General features: G+C 38.2%; 1 protein-coding gene across 15 annotated transcripts in view; it reads right to left on the reverse strand.

Moving 5' to 3' along the window:
- Window positions 1–22,182, reverse strand: part of GREB1L (GREB1 like retinoic acid receptor coactivator) — a 128,561-nt gene that overhangs the window by 34,513 nt on the left and 71,866 nt on the right. For 10 of the 15 annotated variants that reach the window (XR_006171969.1, XM_042838790.1, XM_042838815.1 and 7 more), the window contains 8 exons: window positions 15,736–15,912; window positions 12,834–13,010; window positions 10,491–10,628; window positions 7,061–7,195; window positions 5,442–5,579; window positions 4,988–5,107; window positions 3,279–3,416; window positions 1,311–1,496 (listed from right to left, as the gene is read on the reverse strand). Coding sequence is in view for 14 of the 15 variants with exons in the window: in XM_042838790.1 (XP_042694724.1) it covers window positions 1,311–1,496; window positions 3,279–3,416; window positions 4,988–5,107; window positions 5,442–5,579; window positions 7,061–7,195; window positions 10,491–10,628; window positions 12,834–13,010; window positions 15,736–15,912 (1,209 nt within the window). In the remaining variant the exon portion in view is untranslated. The remainder of the gene's footprint in view (window positions 1–1,310; window positions 1,497–3,278; window positions 3,417–4,987; window positions 5,108–5,441; window positions 5,580–7,060; window positions 7,196–10,490; window positions 10,629–12,833; window positions 13,011–15,735; window positions 15,913–22,182) is intronic. The other 5 variants (XM_042838868.1, XM_042838840.1, XM_042838824.1 and 2 more) reach the window with 3 other exon arrangements.

Consider the following 22,182-nt stretch of genomic DNA (forward strand, 5'->3'; position numbering starts at 1 on the left):
AAAACACCTCCTAAGGCAGGATTTACTTATGGAATAAAGCTCACTGATTCCATAGGCTTCAATAAAAAAATATTTCTAATCAGAAGTGCTGTATCAGCTGGCTACATGTCCCTCTGAAGGAAGTCTGCAAGCTGCCTCTACCAATCCAAAACTGTGCGAATCAGCTGCTTTTAAAATGAAAACTCTACAAACCTTCCATTGAGGTTAAAAAACCTCAAATAACAAATATAAGCCCAGTCAAAGAACAGCAAGAAAAATACATTTACCCTTTAAAGAAAAAGAAACGCTTTGTCTGTTCCAGCCTGGCATACAATGGGCTATTAAGGGTATTTCTCAGCAGAGAATGATAAATAAAGCAAACAGGTCACTTAGGGCATTACAACACAGAAGATAGCATTCTTCCTGTCTGTAACAGTACTGCATCAACAGAGAACAGCAGAGCATAAGAACACACGGGTTAAACTGACACAGAGCACATTTATTTCCCAAATTACAGGGTTATCACCAGTTGCACTCCTTTTGAAATGTCTGCACATTTCACACCATCACGTATTACAGATGCTTTAACAGGAATCTAGTACAGGAAAAGGAGTGTGATCTTCACTAAAGTCACTTCACACTCCTCTATGATAAATAGCATCTTTTCAAATACAGAAGTTAAGGCAAAAACTGCTGTGAGAAGCTTCCTAAAGATGTCCTGCATCATTTCTTTGACTTCTAAAACCTTACTGCTGACACTACTATATTTTTATCTAAGGCAGGGAAAAATGTCTGGACCCGTAATAAGAGAAATAAAACCTCCTTTGCTTTCAAATTTGCAAAGGATCCATTTCAAATACATTTACATGAATGAGATATTCTTTGAACAACTCGCCTTCATCTGAATAACAAATGTGGTTTTCATGTAAACGGTGCTGTCACCAAAACAATGATGACCATCACACATCTGCTAGCATTTGTTACAAAACTAAATAAAACAGACCAAGTGTCTTTAGAAAGAGCTGTGGTAACTGATGGTTTGATACCCTAAGCAAATGAGTTATCTGCATTGCAAAGGAGGATCAGTTTTCACAAAGGTGACCTGGTCAATCCCCATATGGAGAGCAGAAGCAGTATCAGCCCTAAAATTCTCTTATTCAACCTGATATTCAAAGTAGGGAATACACACACACACACACACTAGATGGAGCCACCTACCTCTTCCAGGCACAGAAAAATAGTCAGAAAATTGAAGCAGACATAATAGAGAGGGTGACGAGAAAAAGGGCAGTAAAAAATAACAACTGAAGTACTTATGACACACTGCTTACCTAGTTGGACAAGATACTGAATAGTTAAAAGTATCATGTTCTCCACGCTTAGCAGCTGACTGCTGGTCAAACCCAGGAGCTCCAAATCCTTGTTTTCCAGCTGTGGAATCTTGTAGCAATTCACCAGCAAGGGACTTACAACAATATCACCAACATTGCCATAGAAATAAGGTAAAGTGCCATAACCTTTCATAAAAGAAACAAAACAAAAACCAGAAATTCACAAGATATGTCACTACATGAAATCATGTACAATGTATACATTTCCAAATTTCTCCTACATGTTACCTTGCCACATATGCTGCATCAGTGACTGCTCTTAACATTATAATTACTAACAAAATAAATGAGATAGGCCACTGTTCCTTTAACCTTTTTTTTTTTTTTTTAAACAATGAATGATCACACAGATTTGCAGAAACTATGGGCAATGGCATATTAGGATAATTATTTTTATTCAAATACAAATGAGAATATTATTTGCTTGGGTCTTACCCTGACCTTTTACACATTCTCCATAATACAGTGTGCAGAAACCCAAAAATCAATGGACGCAAAAGAATATTGATCTTAATGTTACAAAAGCAGCATCAGTATCAGCAGAATTGATTCAGCTGCTGCCATATCATCTTGATTAGTTTCCCTTTTCTTCCACGTTTTCTTTCTGTTTTCGTAAACAGTTAAAAAAGTATCAACAAATAAACATGGTGTTCTGTCAGGTAAAGCAGAGGAGAATAGGCTCTATTCTTTTCCTTGACAATGTTTTCCTTTCAAAAAAATTTCTGCACAGATATTGCCAAACCCATCCATTTGGGTACATCTGGTTCTGTTCTATTAATAGGACTCTGTTTCTCAGGGACACTAACATGTAGCCTAGCTGAGGACTCCATTGGCAGCTCTCCAAGAGCCTAAGGGCTGCATTCAATTTGCACTTAATCTGATAACTGTAGACAACCTCATCTTTAATAATGAAATGTTTCTCTGAAAACATTAAAGCACTACACTAGAGCTTTAGAATATACTTCTAGAAAACAAGACAAACCAAAAGAAGTGTAACCCTAACCTTGATAGTTTTACTGGTGTAGATAAACCTGTTAATTCTTTGAAATTATGCGTATTAAGATTATCTGTTCAGGTGAGGACTCTGAGAACTTCTCCACTTCTTCATGAATGATAAACCATCCCATAGATTATACAGACAAGCATTTTCTTTTAACACTGAAGTTACTTTATATCTTTATAAAGTATACTTTATATACTTTATAAGGATCTGTACTGTGCTGGACTGGAAAGAGATTTGAAGAATTAAAAATAAAATCTGTCCTCACAATTTTCACAGACCTGGCCAATTTATCTCTGTTATATTTTATGCTTATATTATTCAGCTTGAGAAGAATATATTCACATTATGAGTCACATTCTGCAGTAAAAGCAATGTCTTTCTAAGGGATAACCATGTACTCATATAGCTAAACAATTTTAAAAGTCTGATCTGTTATCTCAGTTGCCTACAGTAATTATAGACTATAAAAGACAAAAAGTACAATTCACTTTGGATTAGTCAGATCACATCAATTTTCTGGTTTTCGTGTGGAATTCTTGGGCTTTGAGATCTGAACTACAAATGCTGCAGGAAATACGTTCTTGTTTTGTAAGTTGTTTACACCGGAAAGCTGTTTCCATTATACGGAAATATTTCTATTCTTGGATTTTACAGAATTGTCACTTGTACAAAATTTCAGCTTGGCCAGAGGTCAGGACCTGTTTGCAAATCAGGTTCTCTCAGAAATCTATCTTCAAATCTGAAGTGTTGAGCAACTAAAGCAAATTATCCATGATAGAAAGACTACATACTGTACTAGATGCAAAAAGCAAGAAAAAGAAACTAAAAAAGAAAGCAACAGTTTTTCGTAGGGGAACATGCATTTGTTCAAAATGCAGCATTTGACTCCACAGTGTAAAACTTACCTATCAGAATCACTGGTCTGACTCCCGAGTTATTCAGCAGGTTTTCAGGAACAATTACAGTCTCCCCTGCTGGGATGGGTTGAGGCTGTAAAATTCCAGTTAACATGGATTGAGGAACTGGGACTGACAAAAGAGGCTCTATAAAATAAAGAAAAGAGAAGCTTCCATTACTAAAAGGCTCATACTGTGATTTGGCCATATGAACAAATAAAAAAAATAACTGCAGATCACAAACTGTAATAAAATTCAAAAGGCCTCTGCATTTCCTGCTATATCTTTAAGTAATTTAAATTAAGAAACTATACCCTTCTGTAGCCCCACCCCTAAAATAAAACTTTTCTGGCCACAGTATTGTTGGTGAGAATGAGGGAGAAAAGCACAGGTTTGAATATGCATCTGCAAACAAAGCCAAGTACTAAGCCAAGAGGCCATCTCTAAGGCAGAGGCCATCTCAGTAATATCTTTCAGTAAAAGGGAAGCAACTGGCCTGACTTAGGACCTAGAACATATGTAGACAAGAAAATAGAAGTCAAAATCCCAAAGATGTCCTTAAGCAGCTATTCATGCAAGAAGGTGCAAAAGTAGCTGTCACATGTAAAAAGAAGCAAAGTGCAAGATTCTGTCATGTCTTATCGGTGTGAGGCCTGCTTCAGAGTTTCTCAGGCTTCTTTTGGTTGTTTGTAACAGATTTTTCAAACAATGCTATCTGCAGAAAAACACCACAGACAGCATAAATGAATGTATGCATGCATATGCTTCAGCTGTGGAAACAGCTGTGACTGACTGGAGGTTCTCAAGTATGTAGAACTGCTCAAATGGCCCTTTCTAAATGTAACCCTTCTTCCCACGATAAATACGTTTGAAAATAAATTCCAAGATATCTGTCAACTGGAAGATCTGTCAAATCTTCCAAAGAAGAATTAAAAATAGGTTGTACATGACAACAAATGTTTCGTGCTTTTTTCCTTTCCTTATGTGTTTGTTCTCCCACTCTACAGAAAGATCAGTAATTGCATGTTCCCCTTTACAAACTATTCTGACTCCCGCAACTCCAAAGTCCTTAAACAGTAAACAATTTTTTTAGTTGTCATGTGTGAAGTAGTACTGATGTGTATTAATGATGACTCACACATGCATATACTTAATCCTGTTTCATATTGTGATATGTCCCTCCTAGAGCTTTTCCACACATAGGCCTTTCGGTCTCACAGACTTCTCCTTCTAACCCAAAATGGGAATATCAGCATCCTGTGTCAGGCCAAAATTCCATAAATACATCCTTCCTGTACGAGAACCAAGTGTGCTGTTTCAGCAGAATGACACACAAGATGGTAACATCACATTCAAGCAGAAGGCTAATGGAAAGCCTTCAAATATGTTCAGATATTCATACAGCTGCACAATTTCAGAAGAAGTGAGTTACATTTGGGGAAGTTAGGTAACATTAGATCCTTGTAACTCTCATCTTCCTTTTTTCTTCCTCATGAAGGATCAAGAATTTTGCTTTCCCATCTTTGATTACAGAAACGAAAACCAAATAATTGTGTGTTTTTCTTGGACATCTGAAGAACTCTCCACGATGTCTTTAATTACTAACAGCAAGCTCAGTGATATTTTCTGCGCAAATCTTAAGCGAAGCAGTACAGGGCTGCTGATCTGCCTGAATATAGCTTTTTGCAAATGAAATCTCTGTATCATTCAAGTTTTACCTGTTCTAGTTGACGGTCGAATCGTAGGAACAGGTACCACTAAACCAGGAGGAGGTACTGGGGATCCAGGAGACCATCCCCGATGACGTTTCTTCGGTGGTCCAGAATTGGACACTGAGGCTGTGAAGAAAAGCAAAAACTAATTCCAAACTCCATTTTTGAATGACCTGACTCCAGCCTACATTTCCATTTCACAATAGGGTTGAGCTGTTTCACACTACAGAGCTCCTCAGGTTTACACCTAGACTTACACAAAGCCAGACTACGATGTGAGAAACCCTGCCATCTCTGTTAAAAACTACAGTGCGTTCATCATCAGAAAACAAATGCATATGTAAAGACTGAACTGCAGAAACAGTATGATGGGAAGAAAACCCAAATCCTGAATTTCAGGTCCAACAGACATTGCAGCTTAAAAAAAAAAACAACAAACACAGAGCAGAGTTTTCTTTACCTTGGTCTCCAGCTGCGCAGGCAGGGCTAGGAGAGGTTGAGTGAGGCATTGGCCGAGAGACTGTAGAATTCAATACATTATTTCTTCCTCCATTAGTGTTTCCATTAGCACCATCAGTGGCATGCAGTGAAAGAGGAGCTGAGTATAATAAAATACAGAGTGTGTGGCTTGAGACAATCTTGAAAACAAACAAACAAAACAATACAGCAGCATGCACACACAAAAGAATATGGCGAGATGCCTGACTGAAAGCATGAAGAGTACTTAGCAGAGGATAATTTGGACACAGGCTTCAAGATCTTAACGTTGAAACAAGACATCTGCATTTCTAGGCAGAAAAAATTGTATGAAGAAAAAGTCCAAAATAACCTTGCCAGAATAAAAAGATTACACACACACAAAAAAACACCGGTAATCTTGTGAAATGTTTTTCAGACACCCAGAATTTTAAAAAGTGCTCATCGTAAATTCAGTTCATAAAGGTTTCTATGTCTCACTGGTTCATCTACTTATTTTTCTCCCAATTATCCACATGCCATGCTCATTAAGTCACTACAGGACTCTCATCTGAAGCTTTAGCATGGGAGATGTAAGAGTTTTCTGTGCAGCATGTCCTAAGCATTATCGAGGCAAACCATGCCTCTCAAAATCGGAGTAGCAGCACTTGCCCACTGCGAGCTCCCCATTTGTACTCCCATGTCAATGATCCAGTATGGACAGATCTGGCGGATGTGGCTTAATTACAAAAAGTAAGTAGAAAAGGGTGGGGAGTAATTCCCCCTGCATGATGAATTCTCTTACTCAAGTAAAGAGAGAAAAAGTACTAGCATACTGAAGATATAATATACTGGAATATTTAAATATAGAATTTGCTGGTATTTTATACAAAACCGTGTTAATGATTTCTTCAATGCAGTGTATCGCCGAGGAGCAATACAGTAATATGTACATAAAATAGCAAAAATAAAGCACTATGTACAAAACATAATGCTCACACATATATAAACCAAGTAAACATAAACATATACTTGAATAAGGAAAAAATATATTTCCCTATATTATTTGTGATAATTTTGATCGTTTAAAGGGCTAACTAGATAAATTAATAAATGATCAGAATACCACAACAGAGTACCTAAATGAGGGGTCGAGGTGCCACAGTTGATACTTCTAACTTATTAAATGTACAGTACAGAAATGATCAATTAAACAGCACATACAGTAAACCTCTTTTAAGTGAGGCTGTATTCCACAAAATGCATCTGGAGTAACTATACCCACTACAAAAGGCACACAGGTCTCAGTTATTGTGGCAAGAATCACAGTCAGATCAAGGGGTGACTTTTCCACTCTCTTAGATGTCTTAGCAAGTTCAAGGGAGATATGATATGCATTTCTATCAGAATGTCAAATCTGAAAGCCAAAGTGTGGCTCTGTCTGGAGACAGGAATGGCCACGGATAATCTCAGTCCAGAGAAATGAAAGAATGTGAGGACTCTAGAAAATACTAGTGAACTTTCTCCTTCCTTTTTTCCATCTCTAAGATCATTTTCTTATTTCTTTGCCGCAGAGCAGATAATTCCCTTGGCTTTCATTTGTCCTGAAAAGCAAAGTGCTACCTGAAGCAAATGTCTTTCCTACAAGCTGCACTGACAAAGCCAAAGGTTTCACAATGTTCTTGTTCCGAGATGGGTCTTGAGGTCCACTTAAATTAATAGCAGAAGATGATTTTGCTGGACTGAACACTGAAGAATCTGAGAAAAGAAGATGTTTAACTAAGCAATAATTGAAAACTACTAAATATCAGTATTTATGCTTTGTACTATATTAGCACAACCATGCATGTACATTTATCTATACACCTTTGCAAATAATGCACACAAACTATTTTACACTTAAAAAAAAAAAAATCATTTAAAGATATCTTACAAAAGTTGTAACAAACATTTACCAGGCATTTCTGTAGAATCTAATAATATACTAAACGCAGGATAGATCTCTTTTAGAATACTCAGTCTTCACATACCAGCAGAAAAATAATTTTAGTGTACAAGGAGTCTGCTCTCAAAACTGCTCCTTAAAACACACCTGTGAGATAGGCAAGTAAACATATTTATCCTGTGTTACAGATGAGAAAGCTGAGACAAAGAGTTGGTGTGACTTGTCTCTAGCAAGCACTGCGAATGGGCACTTGGAAAAAGCTGCCTAAAAGGCTTTGGAATCTCTGTCCCATGAGACTTTCAAGAACATGCTACAGACTTCGCCAGACTAAGATGAGCCTGACTTTGGGTATAAAAAAATTAAATACATAACCTCTGGAGATCAGCTTACACCCCTATTATCTATAAGGCTATGAAAAGTGTTACTCTGCATAAGAAACACTTAAGAAAAAAATCTAAAAGAAAAAAAAAATCTGCATAAGAAAAAAAATTTTAAGTTTGCCTGGTATAAAAATATAAATCATAACAGGTTCAGAAACTCTCTGCATGCTAACATTAGGCATTTCATGCCTGAAATTTATTTCAAAGAAAAATCCAACATTGGGAAGCTGATACACTGGCAAATCCAAATTTTTCTTCCCAGGGTGAAGGAACATTATCTCAACATCTGTGCAGAAAGTTGTTTGCAAGAAACAGGCTAAGTTCACCTACAGATGTCCTAGTAAAACAGCCAGGGGAAAAAAAAAAAAACAGAAGGCAAAGACCAACTTGATCTGCCAAACACATTTCTCCCCAGGCGACACACCATTTGGTGAGGAAGGATGGGAGGAGGAGAGTCTGTTTTGCCAGACAAGCAACTGAGATGGGGAGAAAACAGGAGCCAATAGGGTTGCTCCAGCAGAAAGCCTTGTCCGCGTTCACAGGACAAATGCCGTAAGGCCACCAGACTGCTAGCTCAAAGGCTTTGCAAGATAACACTGGTCTTTTTTTATTATTTTGTTTGTTTTCTCCCACTCTCTGAATTCTAATACATTTCTTGACATTTTATGTGTGAAATCAGGTGGCTGGTATATGTATAAACATCACATTGACACCTAAGCAGGACTTGTAGTACTACCTTTTATTAGTTTATCTTTCTATCATAAAACTTGGTCTCTAGTTGTTTACCATCCTTTAAACACCTGAATTGAAGTTTTATCTCTTGCATGTCTGCCTAAACGGAGTTCTTGATGCTGTTCAAAGTTTCAGACACTTTTGTAATGCCAATTAAAATACAGCTCATTTGACCCAGAACTGCATCTTCCCATGCTGTTCTGAACAAGGGACAGTGTCACAGCCATACCACACTGTCAAGTTTAACTAGGATATTTCAAAATTCTACTGCGCTCTAATTTCTATCATGAATTTACAATTTCTGACATGACTGCCTGCCTACAGGTGTCTTCTAGGAGATGGAGACTTAACTAATGCCTTACAAAGGCAAAGACAGAAATACTTACACAAGTTTAAAGGGAAAAATGGGTGAGTTGACAAGAAACCGCAAACAGTTTTAAAAAGCAACCTGCTAACGTGTACTCCCATTTTAGAACAACATGCCATCCACCCTGAAGTGCAAGTAGCTATGCAATCCAAGGAGAGCAACAGCCAGACCTTTATGGGCAACATATGTCAGAATTCACACCAGAGGAAAAAAGGTGCCCTTCCCCCTTCTCCTGGTCACTGGGAATTCAAACGTATGGATGTGGCATTATCTTCACTAGAAGATAACCCAGAACAAGATGAAAAGGTCTGAGGCAACTGTGACCTAAGTGTACAAACAATGACACATAAAAACCAAGCAGACTGAAAATCACAGTGAGTGATAAGCAGAAAGCAGTATATAAAAGGTGTATCTATTAACTTGGCAGGTACAATAGAAGACAAAACTGCGTTAAATATTGTGTCATTTGTTATTTCAAATAAACAGGTTATCATGCATCTGCACAGTTCTCACACCAGTCTCTAGAAGCCAATGGATCATGCAGTGAAATGCAGATGTGTTTGAATGATACTCTCATTTCATTCTAATAAAAGCCTAAAGCACACAGCCTGCTAATCAGAAGGAGGGTTGACCACTTGGAGAAAGGTTTTTTTCTGAACATACTGGTTAGTGACTGCAGTTCCATTAAAAGACCTATGTTCAGTTTTTGTTTGTTATGCACTTATAGCTTTTTTCAATTTTTTTTTTTTAAATTTATTTTTACTTTTCTTTCTATTTGAACAAGCTTGTTTTCTCATCTGCATTTCATCCTCCATTAAAGGCATTTCTGTTGTGGCACATACATATCAGCCACTTATAGCCACCAAACAGAAAGCTTTTTTCTGCTTTTAATTTTTCAAGAAATAGCAGAAACAGACATAAAAGCATACAACACAGATAAAGCTGCAATGAAACAATGAGAAAACAAAAGTCAAAGAGAAGCTCTTTAGCTATTTCTGAAAAATAAATTAATTTATGATGCTGCTCCTTTGTCAGCCAACATCCATTTGATTTTTACTGCTTCTCCTCAGTCAGGTCTGTCGTTAATAGCATTTTAGAACTGGAAAGCACACATGAGACTCATAATAGAGCTCAAATAACGTTAAAAAAGCTTGTATTTTAAGAAGAAATGCTTTAATTTTTACTTCTACCCATGTGAAAATAAATAAATAAGCAAATAAGTAAATAACTGTCCTGCTCAGCCCCAAAGGAGAATTTTTTTCCCATTTCTAGGCAAATACCCTGGTCTATATACACTAAGTAAGGATCTTGCTATAAAGGCTGTAAATATATAATTCAAATATTTTGAGATTCACAAAACGAAGCAAATACAGGGAAATAGAATAAAATAAATTAAACAAAAGACCATTTAATGCTTTTTCATTGACTGCTCCTATGAAGAACAAGTCCGTCTTCAACCTCATCTGGCTCTTAATCTCTCCCACAGCAAATTCCAAAAGGTATCCTCCCAGCTGTAATCTATACATGGCTCAAAGTAAATACTCACTTGTTTATGGCATCTCTAAACCAACAATATCTGAGGTAACTTACCACCCCAATGGTTATCTTTATAGCACTTTCAGCTCCTACCTGTCTGAGTGAACCCTGATTTGTATCCATTAGCTGATCCACCCTCTGGGGTCGTGGACGGTGACACCGCAGAATTTGGTTTAGCAGAGAGGCTAGCAGCAGATGATTGCCTGCTTCTACATTCTGCAAACGAAGCAGCTACAGTACATATTAACAAGGTCTGCCTTCCAGCCAGAAAGTTCAGCAACACCGTGGTGAAAGGTGACAAAATGTTAAAAGCATACACACAGCACATACAACAAACAGCAGCAAATGGCAGCATTCAATGAAAATACAGCTCAAGCAGTTTAGTCAACTTTGTGTTCTAATTAAGAAAACCTCCCCAGGGGCCACTGAGAGTGCCAGACAAATAGAGACCAGATGCTGCAAAATGGCCAAGAGCCCTCAACTCTCAGCCTTCAAGAGATTTGAAGGTATTGGACATATCCCAGGAAATGCTATGTGGCACAATCTTTATACAAACCATCATATGTTGCCCTTTAGAAGGAAAATTGTGCTGACACTCAGATTGTTTGTATGCATCCAGAAAATCTTCAGGGAGATCCCATCTCTGGGAACGTCTGTCTGGATGAAAACTTAGTTGAGGGAGGAGAAAATGACTTTTAAAATCTCATATTAATCTGTTTGTTTTTTTAAAACTAAGATCTAAACAGGTTTTGTTTGAAGAGATTGGGATGCTCAACAGCATTTCTTTTCTGATTAGAGCATTAACGTAAATAAATGGTGAAGGGTGTCTAGATGGATGGTACCAATACAGGGGTAGAGACCATCAAAATAATGCCCAGCAGGTCAATTTTTGGTCAATTTTCTAAAGTTTTGTAGGTTCTGAAAACACATACAGACAACACATAACCAAAAGCTAGCCTTGTACCTACTTTTTCCACACCATCACATCTGTGATTAAAACAAGGTTTAAAATGGCTTTTCACACATGCTAGCCCTGACGGTATGTACCAAGACATACACCAACCCCAATAGCATGATCATCAGGGGGTTCAGGGAAAGGATTCCATTTCCCTCCTTGCATTTCAGAATACCAGTAGCCTAATTATTGCCTTCGATGAAAAAAAATCTACGTACAACGAAACAAAATGCATGACTGCAGATTACACTTTCTAACCAAGTGAAGATTAAGTGATTGTTGTCAATGGTCTTGCATATGAACATCACCAGGCTGCACAAAATGTTCCAACAAAACAATCTGCTAAGTAGTGCATTAGACTGTACTGTATTGCATGGACAAATCTCTCCACAATTCATGGAAAATTGTGTACAAGAAGGGTTTCTTTCTCAGTATTTAGTATTTAAGAGACTACCAAATTAAATTTCAGTAGTTCTTGTGAAAAATGATGATGAAAAACACATCCACTCTGAAGTAGTAGATAATTATACTTGTAATCAAGAAAAACAAAGACAGGACCCCTTTGAACCACAAACTGATACATTACTGTAATTACTCATACAGTTTAGTGATAATCATCTCTCTGGTGTCCTGTTGCCATTCACATAAGGATGTGACTCTTCAGATGTGTGTCAGTTCTCCTGTGGAGTTTCTCCTCTCCTCATCCACTTGGAACAACAGGCACCGGATTGAACTCTGTCATTACTGAGTGACAAAAATGGCTGAGGAAAATAGGCAGCCAGCATATACACCAGCTTAGCAGGCAATGAGTAGGTAAACTGTTCTCTCCTCAAGACTTCAGACAGCTCTAGCTCAAAAATCCTGCATCCATAATTACCAGACCCCCTTGCCTTGCCTTTGGGTTGCAAATGTCATCTCTTTAGCAGATTTGTTTACAATACTGCAGAGGCAGAGGGTAAGCCCATGTATAAAACACCCAGTGGATGGCACGAGCGTGCATAATCTCCTTTCCTTGCAGTCAGTGAGCTGAGCTTTCCTAATACAATGATGTGCTGGCTATCCTCAGGCATTAGCCAGATTGAATTGTACCTGCTAAGATGAATATCAGTGTAAAGCCAGTGCCAGAGCCCTTGCTGTGAGTCATCTTGTTTTAGGTACGGGAAAGAATTACAGATGGAGGAATCTTGTTTCTTCTACCTAGGTGACTGCATATCTTAAGGATAGATTTAGCACTCCCAGTGGAAGCACTGGGAGATGGAAGACGACAATTTCTATTTGTGTGATTACTAAGAAGATACAAAAAATCTCTTTGGCACAATCCAGACTTCAAAGAAATCGTAGAGAATTTTTCTTTCAATCAGAAAATAAATTCATTTTCCTTTCTTTTTAACATATACATTTCCAGCAGTAACTTTCATTTTTTCATTCAACATCAGGTTAATACAATATTAAAACCCCAAGTGAATGGGCACCTTCATTACCTTTCCAGCAAATAAGAGGTCCCTTTGACAGTACACCTTGGGAACTTCTTACTAGGTAGTACTTTAAGTGCTTCTGCTTCTTTGGCTGAGTGGTTAACTTCAGGTTGATATGATTAGAGAACTCTGTGAAGTACCGAAATCCTCTTTCTCCACAGCCTATACAATTCCCAGAAAATCCTGCATGAATGAAGCAGAAGGTACGCACAGATTGAACAGCATGTGACAGCTTCTAGGAACAAACCACTTTACCCTACCTGCACATCCAGTTCAGAGTGCCTAGATGCCATCAGCCAGATAGTTACCACAAATGCACTGCTCAGCACACGTGTCAAGCAGCAGCCAAACACAGGCAGATTTTAGTCTTTATCCTTCTGAAACTCTTCCATATTTTCAGGTCACACTAACTCAGGCCAAAATTCCACTACCACTGTTCAACTCCATCCAGAGCAAAGAACCGTGAGGTTGGGAGAAGCTATGATGCCAAGAAAAAAATTTCCATAAGATCTCCCATTTCTGTTCTACATTTCTACCTCAAAAACCACAGGTTCCAATCCAACTGCTTCCTTCCCTCTCTCAAAATAGTGCCTAATCCATGATATGCACAGACACTTTGTGGGACTAAAATTAACCTAATATCTAGTGACTTTTTCTGAGATTCCTCATGCAAGGCACTCTCCAAGAAAGGTGGACCTTGCATCTTTAATATCGAAGACTTAACACCACTCATTTAAGGCTGATAGGGCTTGTATAAGCTTATACAAGCTTTCACCAAAGGAAAAAAAACAAACATATTTAAGAGCAAGGCAGGCAGAAGGCTACTTTTCTGCAGTGTTTCTGACATGGTTTCATAAAATGGGATGAAATTTTGCACTGAATGCGGGGGCCTGGGTCTATACTGAGGACCATATACAGCTCAGTATATATACCATATACTGAGGACCTTTGACACAGCTGTGAATGGCACTGGAAATCAAGGACAGTACTGTACACAGAGTGCAGCAGTCTGGAATCTTCTAGAACAAAGCATAGAGATATTCTAAAATAAGCCTGCCTTAAAATCCCTGTTGCTTGAATAAATCCACTTCCTTTATTACCCAGCGCTGAACAATTAGAATCCTTTGGCTTATTTGCCACTCCACTAATCTTCAAATTGTTTTCAATCTTTAACGAAAAAATACTTAATATTCTTTCCGGAACTTCAATAACGATTTAGAATAGAGCAGGGCTGATAAATACCTCATAGAAATCCTTTACTTTTGTTTTTGTGTTTTGTTTTGTTTTTCATTTCTCAGATCAAGATCTACAACAGAAGCAATTTTTCATCTTCATTATAATTACTACAATGCTAGGCACCTCAGAAAATAGTTTCCCATGCTTTCCCTATTAAACTCACAGTTTTATAAGAAAAGATATTCGGTCTGCCAGTCCGACAAAATGCATTTTCCATAGAAGTCTAATTCATTTGGCTATTGTCTTTAGCCTAATTGTGCCTAATTATCACATTTTACCATCATGTTGCTAGAGATGCCAAGAAGTACACTTCTTCATTTTGTTTATCCTAGGAATTAATTGGTTCTTCCCTTCTCCTTTGCAATCCATAGGAACTATTGGCTACAATTTTCAGAAACAGTCATCAGGATCTCACAAGGTTACTCAGTCAATTCCTGTGTACCACTTACACAGGCACAGAGTTATTTAAATACGTAACATCAGCAATGCCAGAACACAGTTGTGAGTCAGTAGGCTCTTTATCAATGACATCAGAGACAAATAATTGATACAAAGCTCTGGGCGTGAGATGGGGAGCTTACTCACAATGATTAGTGCTACCACATCTGATCAGACTGAACATCAGCACTCTGTGCATCAGATAGCTTGTACTGATCAACTCTCCCCATTCTCCCTGTTCACTGGGAGTGAGCAGTTCCTATAGCAATAAACACCAGGGTATTCCCCATGACCTCACCTCCCCAACTGCACCCAGCAAGGACACATCACATAGTTATTTCCCATCTAATTTTCCCCAGTGGAATCTCTGCCACAGGTCCAAAGGTTTACAGAATCTTAAATAGGCTTAAGGGAAAAGTAATACTAAAGCTCCTAAGTACGAGGAGGAGGTGCTTTCAATAGTTATTAAAATCTTGCTAGAACGGACCAGAATTTGAGTCGTGTGGTTAAGAAGGGGTATTTATGCTTCACTGTAATTTCTTCTCCATTGAAAGTCTTTCTGAATGCATGCTAGGCAGTACAGTGAGAAGTGAGAACAGAAATTCAAAACAGGATATAGGTCCAAAATACATTACATCACTTTTACTATTCTGTTAAAATGTGCAGCAATTCTAAGCCAGGCAGGAAAATCCAGGTGCCTTTCTTCAGTGACCAAGAAATATTCCTGTATTAAAATACAGAAGCTCATAAAGGTAACCAGTGATGTACATGTATTATCAAAATCTGTGTATTAGTTTCTGAGAGCCAAATTGACAACAGAGCTCCTATTGAAAACTATGTCCCTGTTGGAGAGAAGAGCAGAATTTGCCCATTAATCTACAGAAAAACAGCTCATCATCTACAGCTGCATGAGCATATTTCTTCTTTAATGAAAGCGCTGCAAGCATCAGCAGAAGTAAAGAGTACTTGGAGAGTTCACACTGCCAGGCAAACAATTGTTTTCAGCCCACACAGAAATCATTCAGCTTCAACTGTGGTTAATTGTGGAATCAGGGACTTATTTCAAAATAAGCTTTCATGGCAGGTTCAGCTATAGATTTCATTTAATAAAAACAAGCCTCTTGTCAACATATTTCTGATAGAAGGTCATCAGCTGAAATGACTTCAGATAATTCTGAACCAACCTTTTTCTCTGAATTGTTATGGTATGAAGGAAAAAAAAAAAACCTCTTACCTAAAAGTGCATTTTTTCCATGATCATCTGGCAAAAACCGCTTGTCGACTGCGCAGACTAGAATGTGCTCAGGAAGGTTTGGAGACTTGGCTCCTACTAACAGGAAGCCTGCTGGGATATCAATTTGCTCCGTGCACAGTGATACTAATCGTAAATCCTTGCCTGCTTGACAAAAACCTAAAAATAAAATAAAACCAAAACAAGTGATAAATCTTTACAAGATTTTTATTAGTATTATTTCTTTTTATCAGTTCCATTAACAAATGGGTTTTTTCACAATCTGATGCTGTTTTGTTTTTTTTTTAATATATATTGATCAAGGGAATAATGATACAGCACCTACTCAACTCAGATCCACTAGCTCAGGGGTTCAAAGACAGTAAATAGACTATTTTAAAGAAATCCTGAACATTCAGGAAGAGAAGACCATAAAGACAAGATATCAAATGGTTCAGAAACTGCTGTTCTTTCCACAAGCTTTCAAAACAAGAAGGAAAACTTGTGATTTTATAGCACAAAGTAGCTCCTAAAGAATTATTCTTTACTTCACAAAATCTTAGCTTACAGTTTAAGTTCAGAGGAATCAGTTTTGATTTTGTAGCTTGTCTCAGGCTGGCACTGGTATAAAATTACCACTAAGCAGTATGAAGGTATGATAAAATATGATGAGTGAAGTTTAATACTGACTATTAAAGGAATAATATTTTCAAATTAAATTCTAACTTGTCTCTAGATGAAGCATTCTAATAATTCCAGCAAGGAAAAAATGAGGTAATTCACTGCTTCAGTAAAAGCTTCCTCTCATCAACCTGTCTGCTCTCCAACTCCATACTGATCATGTCAGCTCAGACAGAGTTTTTTCAGAAAGCTTTTAGCATTCCTCCTCAGTTCTTTTTTATAGAAGTTGACTCAGACATCTCTTAGCTGGACATGTTTTTAGAGCTATACAACATGCTTTCTGTAAATCTCCAGTTGAGTGCTGTGTGACTTCAAGTCTCCAGCTTGTTTTTCTTGCACACAGATACGCAAATGCAGTGTGAACATAACACTGGTTCTCGTACAGCTAGTTAATACAAGGGTAAAGCCAGTGATGTGGGCAAGGGGAACTCGAGTGAGCAATTTGGAAATGGCAGGCTGGGACACGCCACAAAGCAGCCCAGATCTGCAGCTGAGCATCCCAGCAGCATCCTTGGGAGCTTAGGACTCATGATGGGCTTGGCAGCCACCTACTAGGCAGCCATGCTCAGGATTTTTTAAAAGGCTAGATGAGATGGCTTTGTGGTTTTCAACATTGCAGAACAATTTAGGGACCTCCGAAGGTCCACCTGGATCAATATTTTATTCAAAAGAAAGCCAATTCCAAAGTTAGATTTTTGTAACTTAATTAAGCTCCCAACAACTTTCAAGGACTCTTCCATTAAGTTCAGTACTGAACCTGAAGGATCACAATCACACAAAACCTTTTTCTTTAGTGATTTCCACTATCAAATGCAATAGTGACAGGTGTGAGAGAAAGCAAGTTATGTGGTTTCCTCTGTGGGCAAGGATACCATCACATGGGACTTCCTGATTTCCCCTAGGCAGAAGTCAGTGGAAGCACCACCAACTTTTACTAAGATCAAGATTCTAATGTCCAAAGACATTACACAGTCATCCACTGACTACCTCTCTTTTGCTACAACCACAGAAATATGGTAGCATAAACAACATATGCATGTATCTGTATGAACCAATATTTCTACCTAAAGTACCACCGTAACGTGTTCTGTTTTCACATTATCATTAAAAACATGTCAAACTTAATTTGGAATTACTGAAATACCTACTAACACTTAACCTACTAATCGGTATTAATTAGATTTAAAATATTTTTCAATCACTCCATAGCTAGTAGAGAAATGAGAAACAAAAACCAAACCACTAGAGAAAGATTATAAGTATCAAGAAACAATTTGTAGCTTAACCCACAGCCACCCTGACTATTATTAACTTGGCTGTACTCTCACGTACTATGCTCCCACACGGCTTAAAACTTCAGCAAGGATAGTGAAACCTGATGTTGTTTTTTGTTTGTTTTTATCTCACACCTGTACCTGGCAAGGATCATGTGTGAAGTGGAATGCCTATAGTCAGCTGTTGAACTCCCTGGCAAGCAGCAACTTGCTGAAAATGTGGTACAATACACGCTCAGTCCTGCGCCTACACCCACAGTCTGCTGAGCCAGTTCTTGGCTGAATATTTTCTGCAGTAATTCAATTAGCTCAGTTGAAGCAACAGCTCATTCAAACTGAGAGCTAGTCCAGATTCGCCCTCTTACATTCCTTCTTCCAACCAATTAATTAAAATTAAATGCCTGAAGTTTTTTATTTGTTTAGAAGTCAATGAATTTTAATGATTGCTTACCAATGAGAAGGAGCCTACATTTTAGGGGAAAAACATTGAAATTCCCTGTTTAAAGAAAAACAACTTATTTTATGATTAGACGAAGTTGGATTAAAATAAGTAAAGCTCTTTTAAAGGTGTATTCCTTAAAAACATTAGGATTAATCCTAATCAAATGGAACGCTAGGTGGCCAGGTAAGAATTATCCAGACTTTTTAGAGTAATTTGTGAAGAAACAGTTGCAGATAAATACGTGAATGAAAACTCCCTTACATTCAGAGCAGATTCTTCTTACTCAAATGTTTATGTCATTTGGATATTATGCACAGAATTTTCAAAATAGATCTGAAATATTTTGTGCATTCGGTGCAATCTGAGTATCTGACATACTTAGAAAATGCCACTGTACATCTAGATTTAAAATAGAAAAATTACCCACTGTTGACAATGTTGGCAAACAGGAAATCTGTAGATAAGGATTATGAAACAGCAAATGTGATAAGATTTCAAGGCAGATTTAAACCTGTCTCTTCAAAGAACTATTTTTTCAAGAAATGCCCAGAAGCACAAGCAATGTCTAGAAAGAGGCTATTGAATGAACTGTTGGCAATGGCAATACTGGGACACCAGAGAAAGCAGGATTCTGATTGTCAACACATTTCACTATGGCCTTGGTTTCCAACATGCAACATTCAGATGGCTGAATACAGAGATAGTAGAAAAGGTAACAGTTTAAAATTGAAAGAGAGTAGGGTTTAGAGCAGATGTTAGGAGCAAATTCTTTACTAAGAGGTTGGTGAGACGTTGGCACAGCTGCCCATGTAAGCTGTGGTGCCCCATCCCTGGAGGCGCCCAAGGCCAAGTTGGATGGGGCCCTGGGCAGCTGAGCTGCTGGGTGGCAGCCCTGCCCATGGCACAGGGTGGGCTTTGAGGTCCCTTCCAATCCAAACCATTTGATGATTCCATATCATACATGAAAATCTGAGCTTTTCTGGATGCTTGAAGGTTTGGATGCTCCAGTGAGATGAAGCATTGCACCAGTACTCTACATAAACTCCTGCACCACTTGCAAATAATACGTAACATTTGCCCCTGTATCATCGCTTCCTCTATCCAAAGGTCTCTGAGATCCCTTCTACAATCTTCTTCTTCCACCCTGTGCAATCTCCTCCTGCATCTTTTTCTGGCGACATCTCTGCATCAGAGGTATGCATGTGTAGATCAGCTGGCCAGCACATGCCTCTGTAATGTTTGGGCTGTGTGAAAGGAGAGGTATAATTACTTTTCTGCCCCAGGGGACGCTAGTTTGGGGGCTCCAATGTCACCTGACAAGCTCCTGAACTTTACAGATCTTGCTGATACTAAGCTCTCTACATTTCAGCCCAAAGTGGCTGAAAGCAGCTACCATTCCCCCGACAGGAGGGCAGCAGGACATCCAGGCAATTGCATCAACCGTTTTCCTGGGAAGCAGATTGACAGCACCGATACTGAACGCAGGACCCCCGGCTCCCCTTGCCGCAGGGACAAGCCATCCTTAGAGACAGGCAGCGATAGGGGGCGGCACAGGGAGCCTCACACCTCCAGGGGCTCTGGTTCACCCGGTGCCACAGCACCAGCGAGGAAAAGCTGGCAGTTTGGCCAGATACAGCACAGCTGGTGTTCACTTAAAGCAGGAGATATTCAGAGAATGTAAAGCTGCTGCTGTGCAGTAAAATCTTGAATTTTCCTTCAAAGAAACGGGGATGGTATTTGCTCAAGACCCCATTCTTCCCCTTGGTTTTTGGGACTGTAAATCACTTAGTTTCAGCAGCTTTTTAAACTAACTGAGAAAATTCCATGCAAGAAAGTTATTTGGAAACAGGTAATTGACTACAGGGAGATGAAGGCAGGATTAACCACTTTGTCTGCTACGTTTGAACTATGAAAGTACATTTTTCTAGCCAACAAGCAACACAGAGACCCCAACCTCTTTTCCCCTCTGTTTTGCATTGATTATGCATTGATATTTAATTACCTAATAGAAATAAGCGTTTCCATATTAGGAAAGACAACACAGGATCTCTCTAAATTGTGTTGCCCGCGTATAAGATTTTGACCATGCAAAATCTATTTCCGTCTCATGGCTGAGATTTATAACTCATTTATAACTGAGTTAATACCTAATTTTTTATGCTGAGCAACCCTAACACGACTAAGACAACGACAAAACCTCTGAGCCACTGAAATAAATCAGCTTCTCTTTATGAAATTGTTTATCACCGTGCAATCATAAAAAGCAAGAGCACACAGCTGAGCTGCTCCGTTAAAAAAAAAATAATAAACCCTAATCTTCCCACAGGATCTCAGCTTTGTTTAAATAAAGAACAGGCATTTGTATTCTGATTGGGGATTTGCAAATATCAAGAGCAGTCACAGAAAGAATAGTGAATGGCTTTTACAGACATTATCTGCATTTCTTTGAAAGAAAATTCATTAGTTTTTGTTTCTAAGTAGCATATTTACATTTTCAACATCACTTTGTTCAGGTTAATTCAGCGTTAATTTTGAAAATGAAAATGTATCTGCTCAACTGCTGACACCCAGAAGCCCTGGAATTTCCTTCACATTTAAGTTTTTATACATCTTCCCTTTCCTCACCGATAGGAAGAAGCAGTTTCAATGTGGGCGACCAGCCCCTAGTTGAACTGCAATAAATGAGGTATTTGCATAAGAAATTAGCTTCCAAGAATTACATATGAATTACCAGTCACTGTCACTTGCTATTGTAACTTCACAGTAACTGATCAGGCGTTAAGTACCTGCTTACCTAATTGCCTCAGAAACTGCTTCGGCCCTTCTTTAAGCAACAAGTAAACTGAGGGTTTTCTAACAAAAGAAAGGTGCTACTATTGTGCTTCCCACGTTTTGCATAAAATACTATTCTACAACTTAGAAACGGTCCGTTTTAAAGCAACAGCAAAGAAATTGTTAAGAGCAGTTTCCTGTATTATTTTGTTGCATTTGAGATATCTGTCTGAAAACAGAATAGTTTTTTTTTCTTAAAATCTTATTTTCTTGGAAATTACAGTAAGTTAATCCTCCAAACTCTATTATTCTTGATTGCAAAGCCCTTACTTTTATAAAGTAAAGCCCTTACTATATAAATGCAGTTGCTCTTTCCAAAGGCTAACAGGAAAGTTAAGGGATGTAACATCACGGCCAGCCGCGAAGGAGCATCCAACAAGCTGTCATTCGCAAAGCACTTATTTTTACCGATGAAGAAAGGCAATGAGTGCTTTCTGCATGCACGTGACTGACAACTCAGCCATCTGAGTAAAAGTACAGGTCATCACAGAAAATTATCTAATGACAACAATATAGATCCTGAATTCAGGAAAAGCAAACAGTACAAATACCTTAAAAGGGAGAAAGATTTCAGTCCATCGGTGCTAAAACGTGGGAGATGGGTTTTACAGCAAGAGGAACTACGAACTGTGGGTTCTGGTACCAAGGTTTTGCTCTTGGATTAGCAATGAAGCATAGGCTCAGTTTAAAGCATCCAAACAGCCACAGTGACTTCAATTAGTCTACCAGTATTCTTTAACATTTACCTAACATTATTTATCTTTCTAATTAAATAACTAAGATAAGGAATGTAAACAATGGCAGCGATTGTGTCTTAAGTCTCTGGAAGGGCATATTCATGAAAAGAAAGATGAGCTATACAATTAATATCTCACTGAGATACAACTAGCAGAGTGAATGTTTTAAACAAAACTGGGGGTTTAAAGACAAATAAAACTGTTCTTACAGATCATCAGTAATCTTAAATACATATTTTTTCCTTTCATTTTCCAGACACAAAAGGAATATACTCTTAAATACTGAAAACACTGAAGAGAGACAGATTTTGTAAATTCAAAACAGCTAAGTTGACAAAGGGTAATGAACAATCCTAAAATCTGGGAGAATGTTGGGAAACTTTCTTCTAATGTATGATGATCATAGACGACTTTTAAATAAAAATCAAAACAGAGAACTGTCTATGTAAGGTCTTCCAGAACGTACTAAAGCCAACAATACCAC

This window comes from Centrocercus urophasianus, unplaced genomic scaffold (assembly GCF_019232065.1).
Source record: "Centrocercus urophasianus isolate 14NV4802_14NV808 unplaced genomic scaffold, USGS_Curo_1.0 seq_11, whole genome shotgun sequence".
NCBI classification, from domain to species: domain Eukaryota; kingdom Metazoa; phylum Chordata; class Aves; order Galliformes; family Phasianidae; genus Centrocercus; species Centrocercus urophasianus.